This window comes from Panthera leo, chromosome C2 (genome assembly GCF_018350215.1).
Source record: "Panthera leo isolate Ple1 chromosome C2, P.leo_Ple1_pat1.1, whole genome shotgun sequence".
Classification (NCBI taxonomy): Eukaryota; Metazoa; Chordata; class Mammalia; order Carnivora; family Felidae; genus Panthera; species Panthera leo.
In genome coordinates, this window is record NC_056687.1 from 14,345,469 (window position 1) to 14,368,555 (window position 23,087).

A 23,087-nucleotide genomic window follows, 5' to 3' on the forward strand; every position below is an offset into this window, starting at 1 on the left:
TATATTCTTCCTCCATTTGAGATTCCAATGCCGTGAATGTTAGAAATTTTGGTAGGTCCCACAAACTCCTGAGGATTTTTATTCATATTTTTAAACTGTATTGTTTTTTGCATTCAATAATTTCTCTTGATTTATCATCATATTCTCTGACTCTTTCCTCTGATATCTCAGTTCTGCTAGTGAACCCATCCAAAGAAACTTTTTTTTTAAAATTTCTGATATTAACTTTTAAGTTCTGATATTTTTAGTTATAAACTTTTCATTTGGTACATTTAACAATTCCATTTCTCTTTTGAAGATACATTTTTTTTTTTCTTTTCATTCAATGCTTATCTTTACCCGGTGGATCACGGTTATAAAGTTGCTTAAAACTCTGATAATTTGGGGGTTGGCATCTATAATAGTTTATCTGTTGTTGTTACCACAAACTTAACATCTTAAAAATCACACACTTACTTATTATTTTCGCATTTTTTGTCAGTCTCTGCTCCAGGCATGGTTTAGAATGGTCTTCTGCTTAAGGATTTTTCACAAGGCTGCAGTCAAGGTATCATCTGGGTCTTAAAACACAGAATTGCAGGGGCGCCTGGGTGGCTCAGTCGGTTAAGCCTCCGACTTCAGCTCAGGTCACGATCTCGCGGTCCGCGAGTTCGAGTCCTGCCTCGGGCTCTGGGCTGATGGCTCAGAGCCTGGAGCCTGCTTCCCATTCTGTGTCTCCCTCTCTTTCTGCCCCTCCCCCGTTCATGCTGTGTCTCTCTCTGTCTCAAAAATAAATAAACGTTAAAAAAAAAAAAACCACACAGAATTGCCTCAACTGGGGAAGGATCCATTTCTAAGCCCACATGTTTGTTGGCACGGTTCAGTGACACACAGGTTATGGGACTGAGGGCCTCAGTTTCTTGCTGGCTATTGGCTAGATGCCACTTTCAGTTCCTTCCCAAATGGACCTCTCCGTTGGGCAGTATACTACATATCTGTGCGCTTAATCATAGCCTGTGAAGAAGAAAATATGGAAGAAAGATGCACATTATGATCTTACATAACACAATCATAAAAGCAACATCTTATTACCCTTCTACGCTTATTGATTAGAAGATGCCACAGATCCTGTCACACGGAAGTGTGAAGGATGCGAATATCAGTAGGTGGGGGAAATGTGGACCATCTTAGTATATACACCAGAGCACCTCTCTCAATTGTCTCCTCCCTTGAGAATGCATCATAATTAGTAGGTTTTTGTATGCCATATGATTTCATATTGTACCTTGGACATTTTGAATATTATGTTGTGATTATCTGGATCTTGTTAAAAATCTTGTGACATTGTTATTTGTTATTGTTGTTTTCGTTAGCAGGAGATCAGCCTGGTAAGCTTCATTCTACTATAACTTGTCTCAAATTCATGATTGAGTATGATATATATATATATATATATATATATATATATATATATATATATCAAAGCTAAAGAAGAAACCTGAAGCCAGAAGGTAAGATTTTATACATTCAGCTATGTTCATATAATATGTTCTCGGGCTGCAATATCTCCTGTCTATTATGAACCCATAAAAATTAGTGTCAAATAACTTGCTGAAATATTGATACTAACCCGTATCTATGGCAGATTCTAAATCTTTTGAATAGAGCACTTGGGCAAACTGAGCTATATTATTTTCCCCTCCACTCCTAAATACGATTTTCTTTTGCTGATCTGAATGGTTGATAGGGCCTGTGAGCAACTAGGTATAAGTGAAGATTAGGGTTCTGTGTGGATTCCAGTGGCGAGAATTCATACAGGGCTTTCTGCACTGTAGGTTTGGCATGTACTTGACAAAGTTCCATATATCTTATGTAAGTACTATAAGTGAAACTTACTGACAGCATCAGTACTCTTAAATCTCTGGCCACGCAGGGGAATGTCAACTTCAGCCCCACATGCCAGGTCTCTGTTGAGACTGGAGGCAGCCTGAAGGAACCATTAAGCAACTACAGAAATCTATAGAGCAAGGAACATAAAAAGCTAAAATCATTATAAGGAAAAAAATATATTTCCCTCTCTTTAGAAGATAAGAAATAATATTTACAAAGGTCACAGATTTTTCTGTAGTCACAACTCTTGGAAGCACTACAGTAAAACACAAGGTGATATTGAGGACAGTTATTTCTTGAAGAAAAGTAATTGTTACCCCACTAACAACCAAAAAAAACAGAGTCAAACTCTGCATAATACGTAAGTAGAAAAAAAAAGTTTTCTCTTTCAGATTTATGAGGAAATTCAAAATTTATTAGGAAAACAGAGAAGCAAATTGAGCATAAAATTACAAAAACAAGCGCTATAGCAACGTCATCTTGTTGGAATATGAATTCACAGGTTGAGTTTTATATTCTTCCAGACATTAAGTGACATCAGTTCCAGATATCAGACTTTTAGCAAATCATGTCAGAAGTTTACAGGGTAGTGTAGAAAAAACATCACTTAGGGGTGAGGCAGAAAATTTGTGTGGTTCAGAACTGCTGAATTATTAAGTGATGGTTCAGAGGGTGAATTTCTCATGGTGCTGTCAGTAGTAATAGCCACAGCCAGAACCAAAGCCGTAGCCACAGCCTAGTCTGCGAAAGCCACAGCCATAGCAGGAGCCATAGCCACAGCCCAGGCCTCCATAGCCGCAGCCTCCATAGCCACAGCCTCCGTAGCCGCAGCCTCCATAAGAGTTTCCGTAGTAGCTTCCACACATGGTGTTGGCTGTTGAGGTTGTGCTTGGGTAGAGAAGGCGAGGAGAAGTGTCACTTCACTGTGGACAATTCCCCTGCGGAAGGCCTTTTATATGTCTTCACCCACCACACATGTCTTGTCATTGGCTAATTTGTAGGACCAATGTGAGTAATTTGTTGACTTCTGGTTTTAGACATGGCTTCAGAGGCGATGACAAGATCTGTTTTGTTTCACCACATCTGAATCAGTTTGTGGGCCTTTAATGAGAATCAGTTGTCTCAGCCTCAAAGCTGTACTCACAAGATCTTTAGTTGCCCTTTGTAACCAATCTCCATGGCAAGAAATAGCTTTTTTATTGACAAACTCTGACCTGCTCCCAACAAATAATTTTACCTTCACGGTATTGACATTCAGCAGATCATACTATTCTACCTTAACCTCAAATCTCTCCACCTGTTATTACCTCCCACTCCAAACCTATTATTTTCCATGAGGGATTCTTCCCATTTTCATGTGAGCAATGCTTTACCACTAAAAGCCAAAATTTGTTACTTGGCTTCATGAAACTTTTGATAAAAAACAAATAGTTTGGTATTCGGAAATACTTAGACTTTCTCATTCGCATTAATGTTTCTTAAGCTTTTAGCACTCTATTTTTAAAGCATGAAATATTTTCCTCATGGTTTCAAATTTATATCCTGAATTCACAGTGAGGAAAAAGGGAAATGATGAGATTTCAATTGATCTATGCAATGACATTTTCATGAAATATTTTTTAAAGAATTAGATGTTTATACTCTTTGTGATCTGATGGGAGTATGGCATTTTTAATTTAAAACGATAATACTGGCAGAGATAATGTCTCATGGAACCTACTAGATTTTCCCTAATAAATAAACTCTTGGTAAAATATCCCATACCATGGGAAATATGAGAAACACATTGCTACTATTATAATTATTATGTTATTGCTTTTACTACAATGAAGTTCATTGTTGAATTCAATGATAAAGTCAAATAACCACTTTGAACTTCTATGTTCCTAGAAAAATCAAATCATAGGAGTCAATAGAGCATGTTTGATATGTATAAACTGAGTGTTACTTTATGTTTTCACATATTTACTAAATTTTTCTTCAGGAAAAATTATAGTTTAATTTTTACTAAATATAAGCTCCTTTGGAAGCATATTTTTAAAATGTATATTCATTAATCTCCACCATTTCTCTGTGTGAAGGTATGTGTATTGTATCTGTGTGTGGGCATGCATGTGTGTGTGTGTGTGTGTGTGTGTGTGTGTGTGTGTGCAGCTGCCACTTTTCTTTTAAAGGGGGTTGGGGCACTTCAAATCTTTTCCACTTGCAGGGACAAAGCCCTCAGTCTGAATGCAAGGGGTTTCAGTAGGAGACTTCCAGCATGACTAAAATGATTAATGCAAAGGAATATGGTTGACTTATACAGGTATCTGTTTCCTATAAGAATCTGGAGATTCAATCTGCTTGTTGACCTACCTACAAAAAGTTAGGATGAAAGATAATTGCAATAACTTAGGGGGTCTTTGTATAAGAAAGCAAATCTCACCTAGGGAGAAGATAGAAGGAATCTGAAGTAGAACATCAATGAACATGTGTATAAAGCCTTTTACCCGGTATTAGAAATAACTAACTCTGCCTGCCCTGAGAGTAATGGATATTCCTAATGAGGCAAACTAAAAGGAGGTAATCTGAATACTTTTCTTTAAGTTGTCTGTGTTTGAGGGGTTTACATATGAACACACATACGTTCTGATAGAATAAATCCCTAGTTTCAGTAGTGGGTGTGCATAGATCAATCTCTTTATGAAAGGAACTAGCAGCTCCAAATCAGAAGATCAATCCGGGGATGCATAATGACTCCAGCTTTCACAAAAAGACAAGGGAAACACTATCGGCCATTTTTTTTTAAGTTTAGAATGTTTAAGAGCCACATAATTTAGAAAAGCATAGCAAGCATCCATGCAAATGGCAAAATCCGAGAAGAGAAAATACATTTGTCATGAAAGAGTCGATATCCAAATGTAAACATTCATTAAAGGCAGAAAAATATGAATATGGGGTGAGATGGAGGGCAAATTCAGAAATTCTAAAATCTCGACTAAAAGGCTAATGAGAAAAATGATACAAAAATATCCTGCGCCGGGTTCTGCGCTGACAGCTCCGAGCCCGGAGCCTGCTTCCAATTCTGTCTCCGTCCCTCTCTGCCCCTCCCTCACTCTCCCTGTCTCTCTCTCTCAAAAATAAAATGAAAACATTAAACAACTTTTTAAAAGAATCGTACACACGCAAGGTGACAAACAGAGAAGAGGAGCAGGGAAACATTTAAGGGCATTTTCAGGAGGGGAGTTCCTATTTAGCTTCATCATCAGACATTAATAATTAAAAGATACTAATATTTAAATGTCCCGGGAGTTGCTTTGCCTTTCCTGGGGAAAATAGCACCCAGGAAATATTACCTAAGATATTTTCTAAAACAGTATTACCTACACAATATTTTATATTTACATACAGGAGACAAAAATCAGGTAGTGCTGAGAACTGCCGCTTGAGTCTGTTACTCCTCTTTACTTTTTCGCGGGTGTAAAATGTCAAAGGTTTTTACCACATCTCAGAGTCTTTCTGAGGATTATGTGAGGTAATGCACCCAAGGGGTTTCACGCAGTAACTGCTCTGTGGTAAACAGCTAGGAATGGTCATTATTATTAAAATAACAATTATACATTGTTACACAGAGTTCTGACGTAAGAATTCCATGAACAGCCCCAGGCAAGATAAACAGACAATATTCCCATGTATACAAAGAAGCAGAAGATACACCATGCATATGATAGTGCATGATACCCCATCGACAACAGTTATTAAATTCCAGGCATGGTTTAAATGCTTTACATGTCTTAACACATTTCATTCCCATAAAAGCACTAAAATGTAGGTGGTGATTTTTATATTAGAATGGCAAGGCCCAAGAATTTGCATAATTTGCCCAATGTCATAGGCAGCCGTGTGATGGAATCGAAGTCTCACACAGTGCAATGTTGCTGGAAGCTGAGCTGTCCCAGCCTGAGTGGCAGGGCCCGGGCTGTGGACGGATTGGTGACTGCAGGCGGCCCTCTGACAGTGAAGCTTCTTGTCCTCCCGCTTTTAGGTAATTTGGCCTTAATAAAGTACCTGGGGTATTGTCTGTTGGGGAATGGCCCTCGGCAGGCCCCCTGGGAAAAGAACCATCAGGGAAGAAAATAAGGTTCCGCAAGAAATTGTGCGGCCTTACGTTTAGCCCTTGCCATCCCCTAAGGAGACTCCTCTACTTACAGGAAGGATAGCCTCATACCTTTGCCAGCAAAGAGGGCCCGTAAAGGAGAGACATATGGATTTGAAAGCCCCACTCCGGCAACTAAAGAGTATATCTCTGGGCACAGGTGACTTCAACCCCTAGGCCCTCCTGGCCCCCCAGAGGCATTCCAGATGATGACTGAACGTAGTCGGTTAAGGTACAGAATGGTTCATTGGTTCCTAGGTGCACTGTCTCTCTGAGAATGTATGGGGCATGGGTTTCTAAGGCTTTTTCGGCCCCTTTCTGGCACCTCGGACCGAGGCAAACACACTGTTCTTCTGGCCTCATGTGGTTAGGAGGTCAGGTCCCTGTAACTGTTCCACTTGAGGTGTTGAGAAATGGAGGGCCTTCCACGAGAACAGCAGAGCAAATGCTTTGTAGGTTCTAGATAAACACAGATGCATAATGGAATAATGTAAGAAATTAATCAAGAATCAAAGGGTATGCAAGAACTTTACGAGAAAATCGCCCTGTTATTTCTTAAAGGTTGATCACACATAGGAACATTTTTAAAATGAGGCAATGTTAGAAAAACATAGATGATGTATGTTACAAGGAAATCACTAGCATATATAATGCCACGTTTGCTACAATAAATCAGCCAGTTCAACACACTGCTGTTGTCTGTGTCTCTTTTTATTTTTGTTTCAGTTTTATTTGCACCTTTTTGCGACGCTGTTCATCCTTTGGGAACCCCTGGACCTGCTGGAGCTGGACTCTGGCACGATGTATTTATACCTACTTTTTGTCTCGTGAGACAGCCTGGGAGTTGCGATTCCTGCTATAATAATGGATTATTTATAACGGAAATCCATGAATTTACACTGATGTAAATAAAGGAATAATGAAGCAGAAGGAAAAAGTTCCTTGCAGTAGAATGCCAGCCAATGTAATGAAAAAAGATGAAAATCAGAAAAATCAACATTTGCAATCCATCATCATCATAAATAATTCAGGCAAGGAAGAAAAATAAGTGCCAAGACTAATGATCAATTTGGGGATTTGAATGGAATATTTATAAAGTCACAAAATATCTCTACCAAAATACTTCTTAATGGCTAACAGAATAATAAAAATACCTTTCAAGTAGAGAAACCTGGTCCTCACCATAAGGATCAAGTGTAAAATTATCACCATCAGTATTGGAACAAATCAACTTCAAGTGTGAACCGATAGAGTATAATGAAAAGAAAACATTTGCACTCCCTTTATTTGCTTGACAAAATGCATAATCTTTTTCTAAAGTAGTTAAATTTTTTTTGGTTTATTTATTTTTGAGAGAGAGAGAGAGAGACAGAGAGAGACACACACAGAGTGAGAGCAGGGGGAGGGGCAGAGAGAGAGGGAGACACAGAATCCAAAGCAAGATCCAGGCTCTGAGTTGTCAGCACAGAGCCTGACACGGGGCTCGAACTCATGAACTGTGAGATCCTGACTGGAGGCAAAGTCAACCACCTAACCAACTGAGCCACCCAGGCACCCTACATAACCTTGTTCTAATCATGAGGAAACATTAGGCAAATCAGAACTGAGGAATATTCTAAAAGAAAAAACAATCTCTGGTAATCTGTAAAAATATTAGGGTCATAGAAGAGACTAGACAGCGTGACAACTGGGTGCACTGTGTGACCCCAGATTAGATTATTTTTCTACGAGACCATTGTTAGAGCAATTAATTCCTGGAATGAATATTGTAGAAATGAAGAGGCAGAGGCAGACTGGATGGGGCGGGGGGAAGCTGAGTTGGCTGTAGGCTCAGTGGAGGGCTCAGGAAACAATATGGGAGATTCTGAAGTTGGGATTTCCCAGAAGAGTAGTTGGAGGTTGGGGCGAGAAGGCATGTCATTATACCCTACATTGATCCATCACGGGAGGCTGGCTGCAGGAAACAGGTATTGTCTTGTGCCAGGGGTACTCTTCAGCTGAAGGCACTTTGCTTGTAACACCCCAGTAAATGGAGAGTCATGTCTTCATTGCTGAAAAAGATACAGTACTATTGCCCCCCAAAATTCGAAGAAATGGGGATCCAAGGTGAATGCACAACATTCAAACTTACATGTGTTAGGGGTATAAGCATCATAAATGTAAAAAAAAAAATAGTGTAAAGTTCTTAAGTAATTCACCTATTACCCAGGATTCTCAGAGATACAATTTTGATACTTCATAGGTGGAATTTTGGTCTCAGGATTTATTATAAGGCACAAAGTTGCCTTATGTGCACTCAGTGCTTGCTTGACCTTTCGGTTTCCTAACTTTTGGCATATCTAATGATCTTAATCTTTGTTTCAGAAAATATTGGTTTATGAGGGGCACCTGAGTGGCTCAGTCGGTGAAGCGTCCAACTTTGGCTTAGGTCATGATCTCATGGTTCGTGAGTTCAAGCCCCACCTCAGTCTCTGTGCTGACAGCTCAGAGCCTGGAGCCTGCTTTGGATTCTGTGTGCCTCTCTCTCTCTGCTCCTCACCTGCTCTTGCTCTCTCTCAAAAATGAAAATAAAAATATTAAAAAATTTAAAATATGTATTGGATTATGAAATATATGAATATTATAATTGATGCAATCAGAAAAAATAGATTTTGACATGTTTTAGTAAATAATTATCTTGCAATGTTAAGAATATATTAATGTATTGGGGCACCTGGGTGGCCCAGTCGGTTGGGATTCTGACTTCTGCGAAGGTCATGATCTCGCGGTTTGTGAGTTCTAGTCCTGGGTCAGGCTCTGTGCTGACAGGTCGGAGCCTGGATCCTGCTTCAGATTTTGTGTCTCCCTCTCTCTCTGCCCTTCTTCTGCTTGCACTCTGTCTCTCTCTCTCTCTCTGAAAAATAAATATTAAAATTAAAAATATATATATTTATTAACATTGTGAAATAATAGAAGTTTGGGAAGTGCTCTAGATTTCATGAAATGTTAGATTATAATAAGCAATAAGTTGCAAAATATGATAGTTTTTATGAATTGAATTCTGTATCAGAAATAAAAGCTATATAGGGGGTGCCTGGGTGGTTCAGTCAGTTGAGCATCCGACTTTGGCTCAGGTCATGATCTCAGGTTTGAGCCCCATGTCAGGCTTTGTGCTGACAGTGTGGAGCCTGCTTTCGATTCTGTCTCCTTCTGTCTCTGCCTCTCCCCAGCTCATGCTTGCTCTCTCTCTCTCAAAAATAAATAAACATTTAAAAAAGAAATATTAAAAAACTGAATCTGACTATGAATTATGTAATAGTATTGTTCAGGAATGATTGCATGTGCTTGTGCATTCGTGTGTGTGTGTGTGTGTGTGTGTGTGGTGAGAGTCAGACACAGAGCCACAGAGAGAGACAGAGAACAGACAGGCAGAAAGGGGGAAACCAACGTGGCAAAATGCTAACAATTGTCAAATCTAGGTAGAGAGTACTTAGCTGTTCATTATACTGCCTTCTCCACTTAATTGAGGGTTTGAAATTTTTCAAAAGTAAATGCTGGGAGAAATGAGTTTATATAGAGAAAAATACTATTTTTTGGAGTACCAAAATCTGCAGTGAGTCACTTCTTTAATGCCTAAATGTAAGTGACTCCTGTTTGAAAGTCTGAATATAAGCATAAAGGACAAAAAAAGGAAAAAGGACAAATAAAACCCATAAAATAGAATGATGAAAGAGTGCAAAAAGTATTCAACCTTTGGGTAACACAAAAGGAAACTAAGAATACATAAATACAATATTTATGCTTGCTTCTGCACTAAGAAAGCAGAAGAAAATGAAAATACAAATGGGGTGAGTGCAAATGGATGGGAGGGATAAATACAGGAGGGAGACTTCTCTGAATATATCTTTTTATATAGTTTTGATTTCTGAACCATGGAAATACTTAATATATTAAAAAAAAAACAGAATAAATACACCTGAAATTGAATATAAATGGAAACAAAAGAATGTCCCCCATAAAATGAATAGCATAACTACTCAGGAAGAAAATTAATTCATATAAATGTTGAACACAATAATCTGTCCATTCTTGGTGGGATCTCTTCTGATGCTAAAAATGCTGCTAAGAAACTTTAGAGGTTGCTCACGGGCATTGCATTCAGTGTGGCAATTCAGGCTGTATATTGTGCGCAGGTTTGAATAGAGTTAACACAGCAATGTGTTGGGGCCCAGAGTGTTCACTGTAAGAAAAAAAAAAGAAGCAATGTGGAACAGGGAAATGTAAAGGAATCTTATGTTTTCCAGTTTCAGTTGGAGTCATTCATAATTTGAAGCCATTAAAGAAGTGAACAAACCAATGTGAATACAAAGTAGATGTTTGCTTGGGGCTGTTAGCAGTGGCATTTAACCTGAAGTGAAATATGTTAGAGAAGATAACAACGTCAACCAAATATGGTCATGTTAAGACAGTGTAAGGGGCAGGGGTGCCTGGTTGGCACAGTCGGTTGAGCATTGACTTTTGATCTCAGATCAGGCCTTGAGTTTAAGTCTCACGTTGGGCTCTGTGCTAGGTGTGGAGCCTACGTTTAAAAAAAAAAAAAGCTTAAGGGCAGATCTTGGAAAATTATAATCAGCAACAATTTTGTCTTGTGAGTCTATAATGAGGGGCCTATTCTCTAATTTGCATCAATATCTAATTTATTTGTGTTCAATTATTATGACCTATGAGGCAGGCCAAAATAGTTTTAAAATCTCCCATTTCTTGGGATGGACAGCATAGACCATCCAAGCTTTGCATACTATGAAATAGAAAATTCTAAGCTTCAAGAGTAAAGGAAATTAAGAAAGACAAGTTTTCATAAAATAATGGCTTTCTAAAGAAAAAAAGAAGGTGCTTTCCTTCTGGGTTATGATTTTTCCAGGGATCTTAATTCCTTCTTACGGTTTCAACTTTTTTACTACCTTGGGCCAGTCAAAATGAATTGGGACATATCCATTATCTTGCGCTAAAACACTACTTAAACTCATTCATGTCTAACACAAAAGCTTGAAATGCTCTATCAAGAGAAGATAATTGGCCAACTTTACGGGCACATTAGTCACAGAAAATTAGTGGAAAAACAAGTGATTACAGCTACCACTGTGAAATCACATAAATCACAGGAGAAAGAAATCTCAAGAAAACAAGAGTATAGAATGCCATCAAATGGCTCTGAAGTTAAATATGTAATGGATTTTAGGAAAGTTGTCGCTTAAAAAAAAAAAAAACAAAACAACTGTTTATTTCCAGATACATAGGAGTTATGTAGAAGAGTAGGTTTAAACCTCTCTACCTCTTGTGTCAAACAAGCATAGGAAATGCTTCTTATTTATGCCCCAAAACAGATTAGAACTGGAGAGTCGTATGCCAACTTTCGTATCTTCTAAAGTATTTCGCCGGTTACGGTTTTGGTGTAAAAGCACTTGGAACAAATAGCGTTTCCAGGCAATGTTTAACTAAATCGACAGACATTATCTTTTCTCGTCCTCACAATAAACCAGCATAACACGTGCTATCAGTGCCTTACCCAAGTAGAAAAGCGAGGACATTAAATGAACAGAAAGCTAGGTTTATTATTTCAGACCGAATAAGTTTATTAAGAAAACAGAGAAATAGTTCTTGCATGAAAATCGAAACGGAGAATCTGTGACTGCATCAAGGCAATGAGGAACCACGCAGTGCTCAGGGTGAATTTCAAATGCTCCCACTTTTCATGAGTTAAATACAGGAATGATAATTCTGTATTTGACCAAAAGGGCACCAGAAGGCAAGCCTTCAACAAAGGTCAGACCGCGTGGGGCTCAGATTTGGTGAATCCCACGTCCAGGCATAGAGGGTGAGAGTCCCCCACGGTGCCCTCGTTACCAGTAGCCACAGCCAGAGCCACAGCCATAGCAGGAGCCACAGCCACAGCCCAGGCCTCTGTAGCCACAGCCTCCATAGCCACAGCCTCTGTAGCCCCAGCCTTTGTAGCCAGAGCTTCCATAGCCGCAGCCTCCGTAGCCGCAGCCTCCGTAGCCACAGCCTCCATAGCCGCAGCCTCCATAGCCACAGCCTCCATAGCCGCAGCCTCCATAAGAGTTTCCGTAGTAGCTGCCACACATGATGTTGGCTGTTGAGGTTGTGCTTGGGTAGAGAAGGCGAGGAGAAGTGTCACTTCACTGTGGACAACTCCCCCTCCCGAGGGCCTTTTTATATGCTCTCAATGTGGGTGTCACCCGCCATATATATCATGCCACTGGCTAATTTTATGACTAATCTAATTAGTCTGTTGTTCCTCTACCATAAAATAATTCTTGGAGGTGTTTGGGAGGCTTGTTGTGTTTGGCTCTCAGTTTGGACTCTCCTCATCCAATTGAGGGCTTCAAAGAGAGGAGATACACCCTCACACCAACGCAGTGTTGTCCCAAATTAGACTTTCATTTCAGCTTCATATAACCATCCTTTATGTCAAGAAAGAATACATTTATTAGTCTCAATCTTATTTGCTCTTGGCATCGGTTGGTTGCACTAACATTTTTAACATTTCATAAAAACCAAATTACTTTTGACTCATCAGTTTTTCTTTTTCTGAAGAAATAAGGTTTATTTATTCATTTTGAGAAAGAGAGAGCAGTGCGGTCAGGGAAGGAGCAGAGAGAGAGAGAGAGAGAGGGAGAGAGAGAACCCCAAGCAGGCCCTGTGCTGTCAGCGCAGTGCCCAATGCAGGGCTTGAACCCACGAAATGTGAGATTGTGACCTGAGCCAAAACCAAGTTGGATGCTTAACCGATGGTGCCCCATCTTCTTTTGATCCAATTTAATTGTTTTCTTCAGGGTTTCAGTTCTTTTTCTATACTAAAACCATAATGTAACTTTCATCCTCATGATATTGATAATAATCTAGTTAAATTTTTCAAAATGTATTACACTTTTCTATGTATACCAATAGGTCTGATTCTCACTTATGTTCAATCTCTACCTAAGAACTACAAGACAGACGTTATCCCTTGGAATCCAATTGCTTTGCTTTTTTCCCCTCTAAATCAGGCACACAATTATACAAATTAGGATTCTCATTAATATTAGAATTATATTCTAAGTAACCATCCAACAGGTTTAACATCACGTATTTATGTTTATCAGTATATCACACAGAGGTCTGTTCCTTCAGCAAAACACCCAATCGTTATTCTCTTTGTAACCAATCATATTGTGTTCCCTTGCATAACCTTGGCATTATTATTAGTCTTTATTCAAATTAATGTGATAATGCCTCCCATTGGGAGGCACAGGAAAAGTGAGAATAGCTTCACATGACAGACTTTACAAGAATGAATTTGGGGAGGTGTCATTACCCACACATCATGTGTAATCTGTCAGTATATTTCTGTTATTGTATTGATATTTCTGAGTCAAACTATTATTTTTATGTATCCCCTCATAACCGTAGGCAGGGACAGAGAGAATAAGCAGTTGGACACTCTCCGTATTTTAGTTAACTCTTCTCCAGAGATCATAAGAATGAAGACACAAGATTTAAAACTTTTCCAATCCATCTGTCCTTTTAAGTATATCTAATGAGACAATGCCTCTTAATAAAATAGAACATTTTCAGGGGCACCTGGGTGGCTCAGTTGGTTAAGTGTCCGACTTCGGCTCAGGTCATGATCTCATGGTTCCTGAGTTCCCACATCGGGTTCTTTAGCACAGGGCCGGCTTCAGATTCTCTCTTCCCTTCCCTCCACTCATGTGTTCTCTCTCTCTCTCTCTCAAAAATAATTAAACATTAAAAAAAATGGACTCTTTTCATACTAAGGATCCTATGAAACACATTCAACCTGTAATTTAATGTGTGTGTTTGAATGTTCTTTCCATGCATGTCTTTTGGTAGCTTCATTTTTATAAAATAGACATATTATTGGGTCATTTTATTCACCATGTACTGGGTTGAGATATTACAAGGAGAGGACATCTTCACTATATCATTTTCAAATTTTTCATAAAGAAAATAAAAGTAATTTCAACTGTCACAGTGCAATCAAGTAATAACTTAGAACAAGTTTTCAAATAAAAACTAATTTAAATAATGTGATGATCAGTCTTCCTCGAGGCTAAGTTCTTAGAACATCACCTGAAATTTGTATTGCTAAATGGCAACAGTCAATTTAAAAAAAAAAAAACCCTATAATTAACTTTAAAAAAAAATTTTGGTAGTTGATTAATGTAGCTGCAAAAGACATTACTGTACTGTGCAATACGATGTCTCTAATAACAACATTCACTAGGTTATTTCTCTATAGAATTTACTTCCTGGAGCTAATTTGTTTCTTCTGGAGAACTGAGTTCTTTCTCTGATGATAGCAGTAAGAGCTTGCCAGCCCAGTGAGATTCCATTGACAATTTGTTTTCTGCTGTGATTTTCTGAACTATGTTTGGTTCTTAAGTACATCCCATAATCAAAAGCAGAGTAAAAGAACGCTCCTTGCGTCCTCCTTTGCAGCTAATATCCCATTTTCTTCTGTTTCATTGCAAACCTTCACACGTGTTTCCATCGTAGCTTTCTGTTCTCTCTTTACATCTTTGATCACACCTTTTGGTCTTTGGTACTTACCACTCCCCACTAAAACCGCCCCTGAACGTCTCACCAACACCCCAATCTTGTCACATCTAGAGATTCAGCCTTCTTCATTTTACTAAGTCTCTGAGAAGTGTTCAGATTCACCCGTTTCTCTTTTCCTTCCTGAAAGGCTCCCCGACACTTACCTACATCCTACCACACACATTTGATTTAATTTCAGTATCTCCAGTTGCTCCCTCTTAGTATTTTTTTTTCTTTTCTCTTTTTCAGATTTTGTTTTCAAATATGAAGGTGCCCAGCTAGGCGCTTGACCCTCTTATAGTTTCTATAGAAATTCTCTTTTTAAAAAAAAAAAAAAAAAAACGTTTATTTAGTTTTGAGTTGAGAGAGAGAGACAGAGCATGAGCTGGGGAGGGGCAGAGAGAGAGGGAGGCACGGAATCCGAAGCAGGCTCCAGGCTCTGAGCTGTCAGCCCAGAGCCCCACATAGGGCTCGAACTCACAGACCACGAGATCGTGACCTGAGTCGAAGTCGGACGCTCAACCGCCTGAGCCACCCAGGTGCCCCAGAAATTCTCTTTTTTTAAATTAAGTTTTTAATTTTAATTCTGGTGTAGATAACATACAGTGTTATTTTGGTTTTAGGTGTATAATATAGTATTTAAGCTCTCTTCAAGGATTACTTTACATACATTATTTTAGCCAATTGATCTCGCTTCACATTTCCAATTCTGACACATATCCAAATGATAACTTGATATCCCTCAAAAATTTAATAAAATGAAACTAAGTTCTTGATTCTTCATACCCTCCCCCCAAATCTTTTTCTGCCACATCTTCTCCACAAGTTTTCCATCCTTCTCTACCTCTGTGAAACCATTCTTTTGTTTCCAAAGGTGCATATTTGCAGATGGGAAGGAGGATCTTATTAAAGAAAAAAAAAGAATTTTGAAGAAGTGAAATCTGTATGGGTTATGTGATCTCGTGGTAGTTAGTAATATACTTTAGATTTCACATCTGGAGCAAACAAGTCACCACAATAGGTGAAAAAACTTTTGTTAAAACGCATGATTTCATTACAGGCATCCTGACACATGGCAAAATTGTGTTATAGATATATTGGTTACGCGGAATTCTTGAGATGATTATAATGCCACTTAGTTTGAAACATGAATCCAATAGGTTGTGGTTTGCCCCATATATCACTCAATTGGCATATAAGGCCCCTGTAGATTATAAACTTAACACCCTAGAAAACGATTCTTCTCTTCATCTGAGACTTCTCCTCACACTATGAATTTCTACAATAATTACTATGGTGGCCTAGGCTATGGCTATAATCGCCTGAGATGTGGCTATGGATATGGCTATCGTGGCTATGGATATGCCTGTTATCATCCATGCTGCTATGGTGGATATTGGTATTCTGGATTCTTCTGATAAATTCTAGATTGCTAATCTATTTAGGAAATCTTCCCATGAGGTACTGTATGTACCTCCTTTATTATGTATAATAGACGTGTTATTGTCTATTCAAATAGTGACAATCGAATCTTAGACTACGATGTAACATCAGAACTTTTTTGATTGAAATCACCAGAGTTTTCAACAATTTAGAAATGTATTCATTTGATCTTATATTATTTTATGATCGAACACAAATAATCTTCACCGTTCCCATTTGGGAAAATGTCTAAATTCATTTTTCATTAAAAGCAATCTGTTTTGCATACCTACAACATTTTTGTGTATATTTATTTACCTAGGTTTCGTGTGTGTGTGTGTGTGTGTGTGTGTGTGTGTGTGTGATTGTTGACCCTTTGGATACCTTTAGTTTGTAAATTAGAGGTGTGGTTGAATAACTACATTCAACCACTGCTTTTATTTTTATTTTTAATTTTTTAAAATTCTGATACAGTTAACATACAGTATTATATTAGTTTCAGGTGAACAATATAGTGAGTCAACAATTCCTTACCACCCACTGTTCATCAGGACAAGTATACTCCTTAATCCTGACCACCTATTTCAAGCATCCCCCCAAACGTCCCCTCTGATAACCATCAGTTTGTTTTTCACAGTTAAGAGTCTTTCTTGGCTTCTCTCTCTCTTTTCCCTTTGCTCATTTGTTTTGTTTCTTAAATTCCACATGTGAATGATATTTTATAGTATTTGTCTTTCTCTGACGGACTTATTTTAATTAGCACTATACTCTCTAGGTCCATCCATGTCGTTGCAAATGGCAAGATTTCATTCTTTTTATGGCTTAATAATATTCCCTGGTATATACATGCCACATCTTCTTCATCCATTCTTCTATTGATGAACATTTGGGATGCTTCCATAATTTGGCTATTGTAAATAATGCTGCAATAAAAATAAGGGTTAATTATCTTTTTGAATGCATGTTTTCATATTCTTTGGGTGAATTCCTAGTAGCAGAATTACTGGATCATATGGTAGTTCTATTTGTAATTTTTTGAGGAACCTCCATAATGTTTTCCACAGTGGCTGCATTCCCAACAAGACTGCATTAAGTTTCCTTTTTCTCCACATCTTTCCCAACACTTGCTGTTTCTTGTATTTTTTATTTTAGCCATTTTGACAGGTGTGAAGTAATATCTTACTGTGGTTGTGATTTGCATTTTCCTGATGGTTAGTGAGGATAAGCATCCTTTCATGTGTCTGTTGTCCATTTGAATGTCTTCTTGGGAGAAATGTCTGTTCATGTCTTCTGCCTGGATTATTTGTTAGTTTGTTGTTGAGTTGTGTCAGTTCTTTATATATTTTGGATACTAACCCTTTATTGGATATGTCATTTGCAAATATCTTCTCTCATTCAGTAGGTTGTCTTTTAGTTTTTGTTTTGATTGCTTCCTTTGCTGTGCAGAAGCTTTTCATTTTGATATTGTCCTAATGGTTTATTTTCGCTTTTGTTTCCCTTGCCTCAGGAGACACATCTAGAAAAATCTTGGTACAGCTAATGTCAGAGAGATTACTGCCTGTGATATCTTCTAGGATTTTTGATTTCAGATGTTCACATTTAGATCCTTAATTCACTTTGAGTTTATTTTTGTGTATGGTGTAAGAAAGTGGTCCAGTTTCATTATTTTGTATGTAGCTGATCAGTTTTCTCAACACCATGTGTTGAAGAGACTGTCTTTTTACAAATGTATATTCTTTCCTCTTTTGTCAAATATTAACTGACCATATAATCATGAGTTTATTTCTGGGACTTCTATTCTGGTCTATTGATTTATGTGTCTGTTTTTGTGCCAGTATCATACTGTTTTAATCATTACAGGTTGGTAATATAACTTGAAATCTGGAAATGTGATACCTCCAGTTTTGTTTTTCTTTTTCAAGATTGCTTTGGCTATTCAGGGTCTTTTGTGGTTCCATACTAATTTTAGGATTATTTGTTCTAGTTCTATGACAAATACTGAGGAAGATACAGAATCAGTGAAACTTTCAAGGGGTCAATCTCTGCTTGCCTCTTGGAAAGAGACCTATTTCATGACAAGGCAGTGGCTTGTGTGGACTACATATTATGTAAACATAAGTCTGATCCAAGATACAGGATGCAAAGTGTATCCTTGATCCTGGTAGTCTGTTCAGTAAATGTGTTTATAGTAACTTCTTTTAATTCACTAGATTTATTATTATTAATAATAACAATGTCAACAATAATAAAATATGAATCAACAGTATCTATTAATATTTCAAGAAGTAACACTGGAATTTTGTAAAATGAAGACTGACCATGGGTCCACACAAGATTACTTTCTGAATAGAGATGAAAATATGAGGCTGACCAAAATCTTATCCTGCCCCAAACACATGCTTTCTAAAAGCATCTAAAGAAGAGAATTAGGTAGATATGTCTTCCTCCATCAGCTGAATATAGCACGTGGGACTATGTATGATTTCAATTATCTTAAATTCATTGGCTCTTGTTTATGACCTAGCATATGCTCTGTCTTGGAGAACATTCTATACGTGTACTTGAAAGAAATTTGTGTTTTCTTGGAGTTGGGTGAATGCTCTCTAGAAGGGTGTTAGGTCTAGTTGGTTTATAGTGTTTTTTTCTTTTTCAAGTTTATACACATTATAATCTTTTATGTAGTTGCTATATCCTTTATGCAAAGTGAGATATTGACATCTTCAGTTATTATTATTACAGTCTCCCTTTTCCTTTCAATTCTGTCAATTTTTTATTTACTTCAGTGCTCCATTTTTAGCACCAGGTAGATTTAACACCAGTACATATGCTGTATCTTCCTGATAGGTTACTCTACTTATCTTTGCAAAATGTCTCTCTTTATCGCTATTAAATTTTTTTAGCTTTAAAGTATATTTAATCTGATATTGTTATAACCATTCCAGCTTTCTTACTAGTTGTTATTTGCATAATATGTACGTATATTCCTATTTTACTTTCAAGTCATTCGTTTCAAAAGGATTTGATTGTTGAAACATTTTATGAGGGTTACTTTAAAATTTGTTCATATAATTGGAAAACTGATAGTGTTAGGGTCAGTTAATTATCTTTTCTCATCTGAGTTATAATTTTCTTGTTTCTTGGTATGATGGTATGGTGGTAATTTTGTGTATTAAAAGCATCCTGATCCTATTAAAAATGTTTTTTCAAAAGCAGGTAGTCACCCTGTTTAGGTTAAGCACATGGGTCTTGTGGGCTATGATTCATTATTTTCAGAGTTGCTGCAGTGTTATTTTGGTCTGTTTGGTTTATCTTGCACTGCCGGTTGTCCCACTGGCCCCTGCCATTGCTACCTGAAAGTGTGGAAGGAGTTTTGCCAGCTTATCTGCTGTGTGTCTCTTGGTGGAGCAGTGACATGGTGAGAATCCCCACTTACCTCCCTCACTGCCTAGAGGTCTTTTGAAAGGAGCATGACAGCCTCAGGTATATGAGGACAGAGTCTTCCTGGATCAGGAAATAACTCCCATTAAATAATATATAGATGAAAAGAAACTCACATGAGAAGTTCGAAGATATTTTGAGTTGATTAATAAAGAAGTACAACATACCAAATGTGTGGCTTACCATGGAAAAAGTTATTAGAAGAAAATTTATAGCTTTATATATTTATGTCAGAAAAAAGAACACTTTAAAACTCAATGCTCTAACATTCTTTAAAAAGCTAGAAATGGAGGAAAGATTAAATATAAAGTCAGAAGAATGAAGGAAAAATAAAGACAGGAGTGGAATCAATCTAACAGAAAATGAACAAACTATAAAGAAAATTAATAATATGGTATTTACCTTTCTCTGAGTTATTTCACTTAGCATAATACTCTCCAGCTCCATCCATCTCTTTGCAAATGGCAAGGTTTCATTCTTTTTATGGCTGAGTAATTTTGCATCTTACATATCTGTACCACATCGTCTTCATCCATTCATCAGTTGATGGACATTTGAGCTGTTTTGATAATTTGGCTATTGTAGATAATGCTGTGATAAACACTGGAGTGCATGTATCCCTCTGAATTAATATTTTTGCATTCTTTGGTCAACTGCCTAGTAGTGCAGTTGCTGGATCATAACACAGTTCCATATGATTTCACTCATATGTGGAATTTAAAAAAACAAACAAGGGGAAAAAGAGAGAGAGAGATGCAAACCAAGAAACAGACCCTTAATTATAGAGAACAAACTGATGGTTACCAGAGGGGAGGTGAGTGGGGGATGGGTTACATAGGTGATGGGGATTAAGGAGTGTACCGTGATGAGTACCAGGTGATGTACAGAAGTGTTGAATCACTGTATTGTGCACCTGAAACTAATGTATGTTAACTGTATGTCAACTAACTGGAAAGAAAAGAAAAGAAAATCAATAATACCCAAAGTTGGCACTTTGAATAAATCAGCCAAATTGATAAATTATAGACAGATTGATCAAGAATATAAGACAGAGGGGCACCTGGGTGGCTGAGTCGGTTAAGCATCTGACTCTTGGGTTTTAGCTCAGGTAATGATCTCACGGTTCATGGGATCGAGCCCCACGTTGGGCTATGTGCGCACAGCATGGAGCCTACTTGGGATTCTCCCTCTCTCCCTTTCTCTCTGCCCCTCCCTTGCTCTCTCTCTCTCTCTCTCTTTCAAAATAAATAAATAAACTTAAAAAAATAACTTTTGAAAAAAAAATCTGTAGGCCCAGGTGTCTTCACTGGAAAATTCTTTTAAATATTTATACCACATTCTTATGTGTAACTTAAGAAAATTGCAGAAGCCTTGGTACTCGAACCCCAATATTTTTCTCCCAAAGTGATACCGGACAAGAGCTATTACACTTGTGAGTATTTTACTTTTGTGCCCAAAACACAGAACACAGAAACTGTTCTTTTCTTTAAATGATTATTTATTTATTTTGAGAAAGAGAGAGAGTGTGAGTGGGGGAGGAGCAGGGAGAGAAAGAGAGAGAGAGAATCCCAGGCAGTTTCTGCACTGTCAGCGCAGAGCCCAATGTCGGGCTCAAACTCATGAATAGTGAGATCATGACCTGAGTTGAAATCAAGAGTCGGATGCTAAACTGATTGAGCTACCCAGGTGCCCTGGAACCCAGAAACTATTTCTTTGAAGAATACATGTCTATGACTCTATCCCTTCTCTATTTTTCAAGGAGATGTAGGTAGAAACACACTAATAATGAAGTCTTTAATATACCATTCTCACAAAAAGTTAATAAAAGGTAGCACTTAAGGATATCTATCTATCTCTACATTGATAGTAGAAAATAAACCTTCCCAAGCTTCCACATAAAATACACAAAAATTAATCATATATGAAGCCACAAAGGGGGCGCCTGGGTGGCTCAGTCAGTTAAGCATCTGACTTCGGCTCAGGTCATGATTTCACAGTTCATGGGTTCCAGCCCCATGTCAGGCTCTGTGCTGACAGCTCAGAGCCTGGAGCCTGCTTTGGATTCTGTGTCTCCCTCTCTCTCTGCCCCTCCCCTGCTTGGTCTCTGTCTCTGTTTCTGTCTCTCTCAAAAATAAATAAACATTGAAAAAAAAATTTAAGTCACAAATAAAAAATTAGTAAATTTTTAAAGTAAAAATACTGCAAAAACACTCCTTGATTTTTATGCAATAAAGCTAAAAATTGTTAACAAAAACAAAGATTAGAAAATCCCCTTCACCTGGAAAGTAATTCTTTGGTTAAACAATTCTCAAGTGAAAATAAAATATAATATGAATATTATATCATATTAATATACATAAGAGTATATATTAATATGATATAAATTCCATAGCATTTTAAAATAAATAACAGTAATAAAAAGAGTAGTTAACAGAATTAAAGAAAATTCAAGCAGTAATTAGAGAAAAAAATCGTAGCACAGAACGCTAAACACTTTCTGTCAGTGAAAATGAAAGAAATAACATGAATGAGTTAACAACCCAGTTAAGAGAAGCTTCATAACTAACAACTAAGTAAACCAAATAAAGTGCAAGGAAACATTTTAAATAAATGATAACAAATAGATAAACAGAACTTAGTAGAGAAAAGACAAAAAAAGAAATTTTAAAAATGACTCAGAATGCTATTATTTGAAACAACTAACATTTATAAATCACATGCAAACTTGGTCAAGGAAAAAGAGGGAAATGGTATGTACAAAATAAATAACAAGAAAGAAAGAAATATGGAAATAAGTTTTAAAATTATACAAATCTACTTTGCTCATTTTTATGGGTATAAATTTGAAAACCCAGATTCCTAGGGGAATACGGATTATCAAAATTGATACTGTTACACTGAGGAATTACAAAGAGATTAATTTTCTTAGAACAAACAGAAAATTATTAAGGAAGTGACCCACAAAATATTCCAGATTCAGATATTTTCTCAGAGAAATTCTACCAAATCTTTAGAGACAAGGTATTCTGAATGTGTTATAGATGGTTCCAGAGCATTGCAGGGGAAGGGAAGCTTCCTACTCCCTATTAGGAAGGACACACAGCATTGATATCAGTGATGGACAGACAATTAAGGTGCCTCTGTGATTTCTGCCTCTTGGTGTCATTGCCTTGTATCATCCCCTTCTCTTGAGTTTGAGCAAATCTTGTGACTTACCTATAATAAATAAAATGTGGCAAAGATAGTAAGACATATGTAATTGTGTGTATGTGGTTATGTTGCATAGAATTGTGTCGTATTGTGGCACCCTTCTTGTTGGAGTCTCTCTGCCTTCCTTCCTGGCTTTGAGAAGGCAAGCAACAGTATATGGGGGTCCACATGACAGGCACTTATAGGCAGCCTAGTGGAGCTAAGGGTAGCCTCCAGGAGACAGCCTGCAAAGGCCTGTAGCCAACAGTCAATGTTGAGCTCCAGTTATACATAAGGGACTGGATTCTTCCGAGCATGTGAGCTTGGAGGCAGATCCTTTCTCAGTTGAGACTCAGATGAGACCAAGCACCTGGCAAACATCTTGGTTACTGCATTGTGAGACCCTGAAACTTTGCCTATACCTTCAGTGCTGTTT

At 37.6% G+C, this 23,087-nt stretch overlaps 1 protein-coding gene and 1 long non-coding RNA gene across 2 annotated transcripts; both read right to left on the reverse strand.

Annotated features, from left to right (window-relative positions):
- Positions 1 to 864: 864 nt before the first annotated feature.
- LOC122229381 lies at positions 865 to 5,401 on the reverse strand. Its single transcript, XR_006206971.1, has 3 exons — positions 5,258 to 5,401; positions 1,876 to 1,996; positions 865 to 993 (listed from the first exon to the last, which is right to left on the reverse strand). It is a non-coding gene; the product is annotated as an uncharacterized LOC122229381 (long non-coding RNA).
- A 6,482-nt stretch (positions 5,402 to 11,883) lies between these two features.
- On the reverse strand, positions 11,884 to 14,692 carry LOC122229219 (keratin-associated protein 21-1-like). Its single transcript, XM_042954327.1, has 2 exons — positions 14,649 to 14,692; positions 11,884 to 12,148 (listed from the first exon to the last, which is right to left on the reverse strand). The coding sequence occupies exons 1-2, from the start codon at positions 14,690 to 14,692 to the stop codon at positions 11,884 to 11,886; spliced, it is 309 nt and encodes a 102-aa protein (XP_042810261.1).
- Positions 14,693 to 23,087: the final 8,395 nt, after the last annotated feature.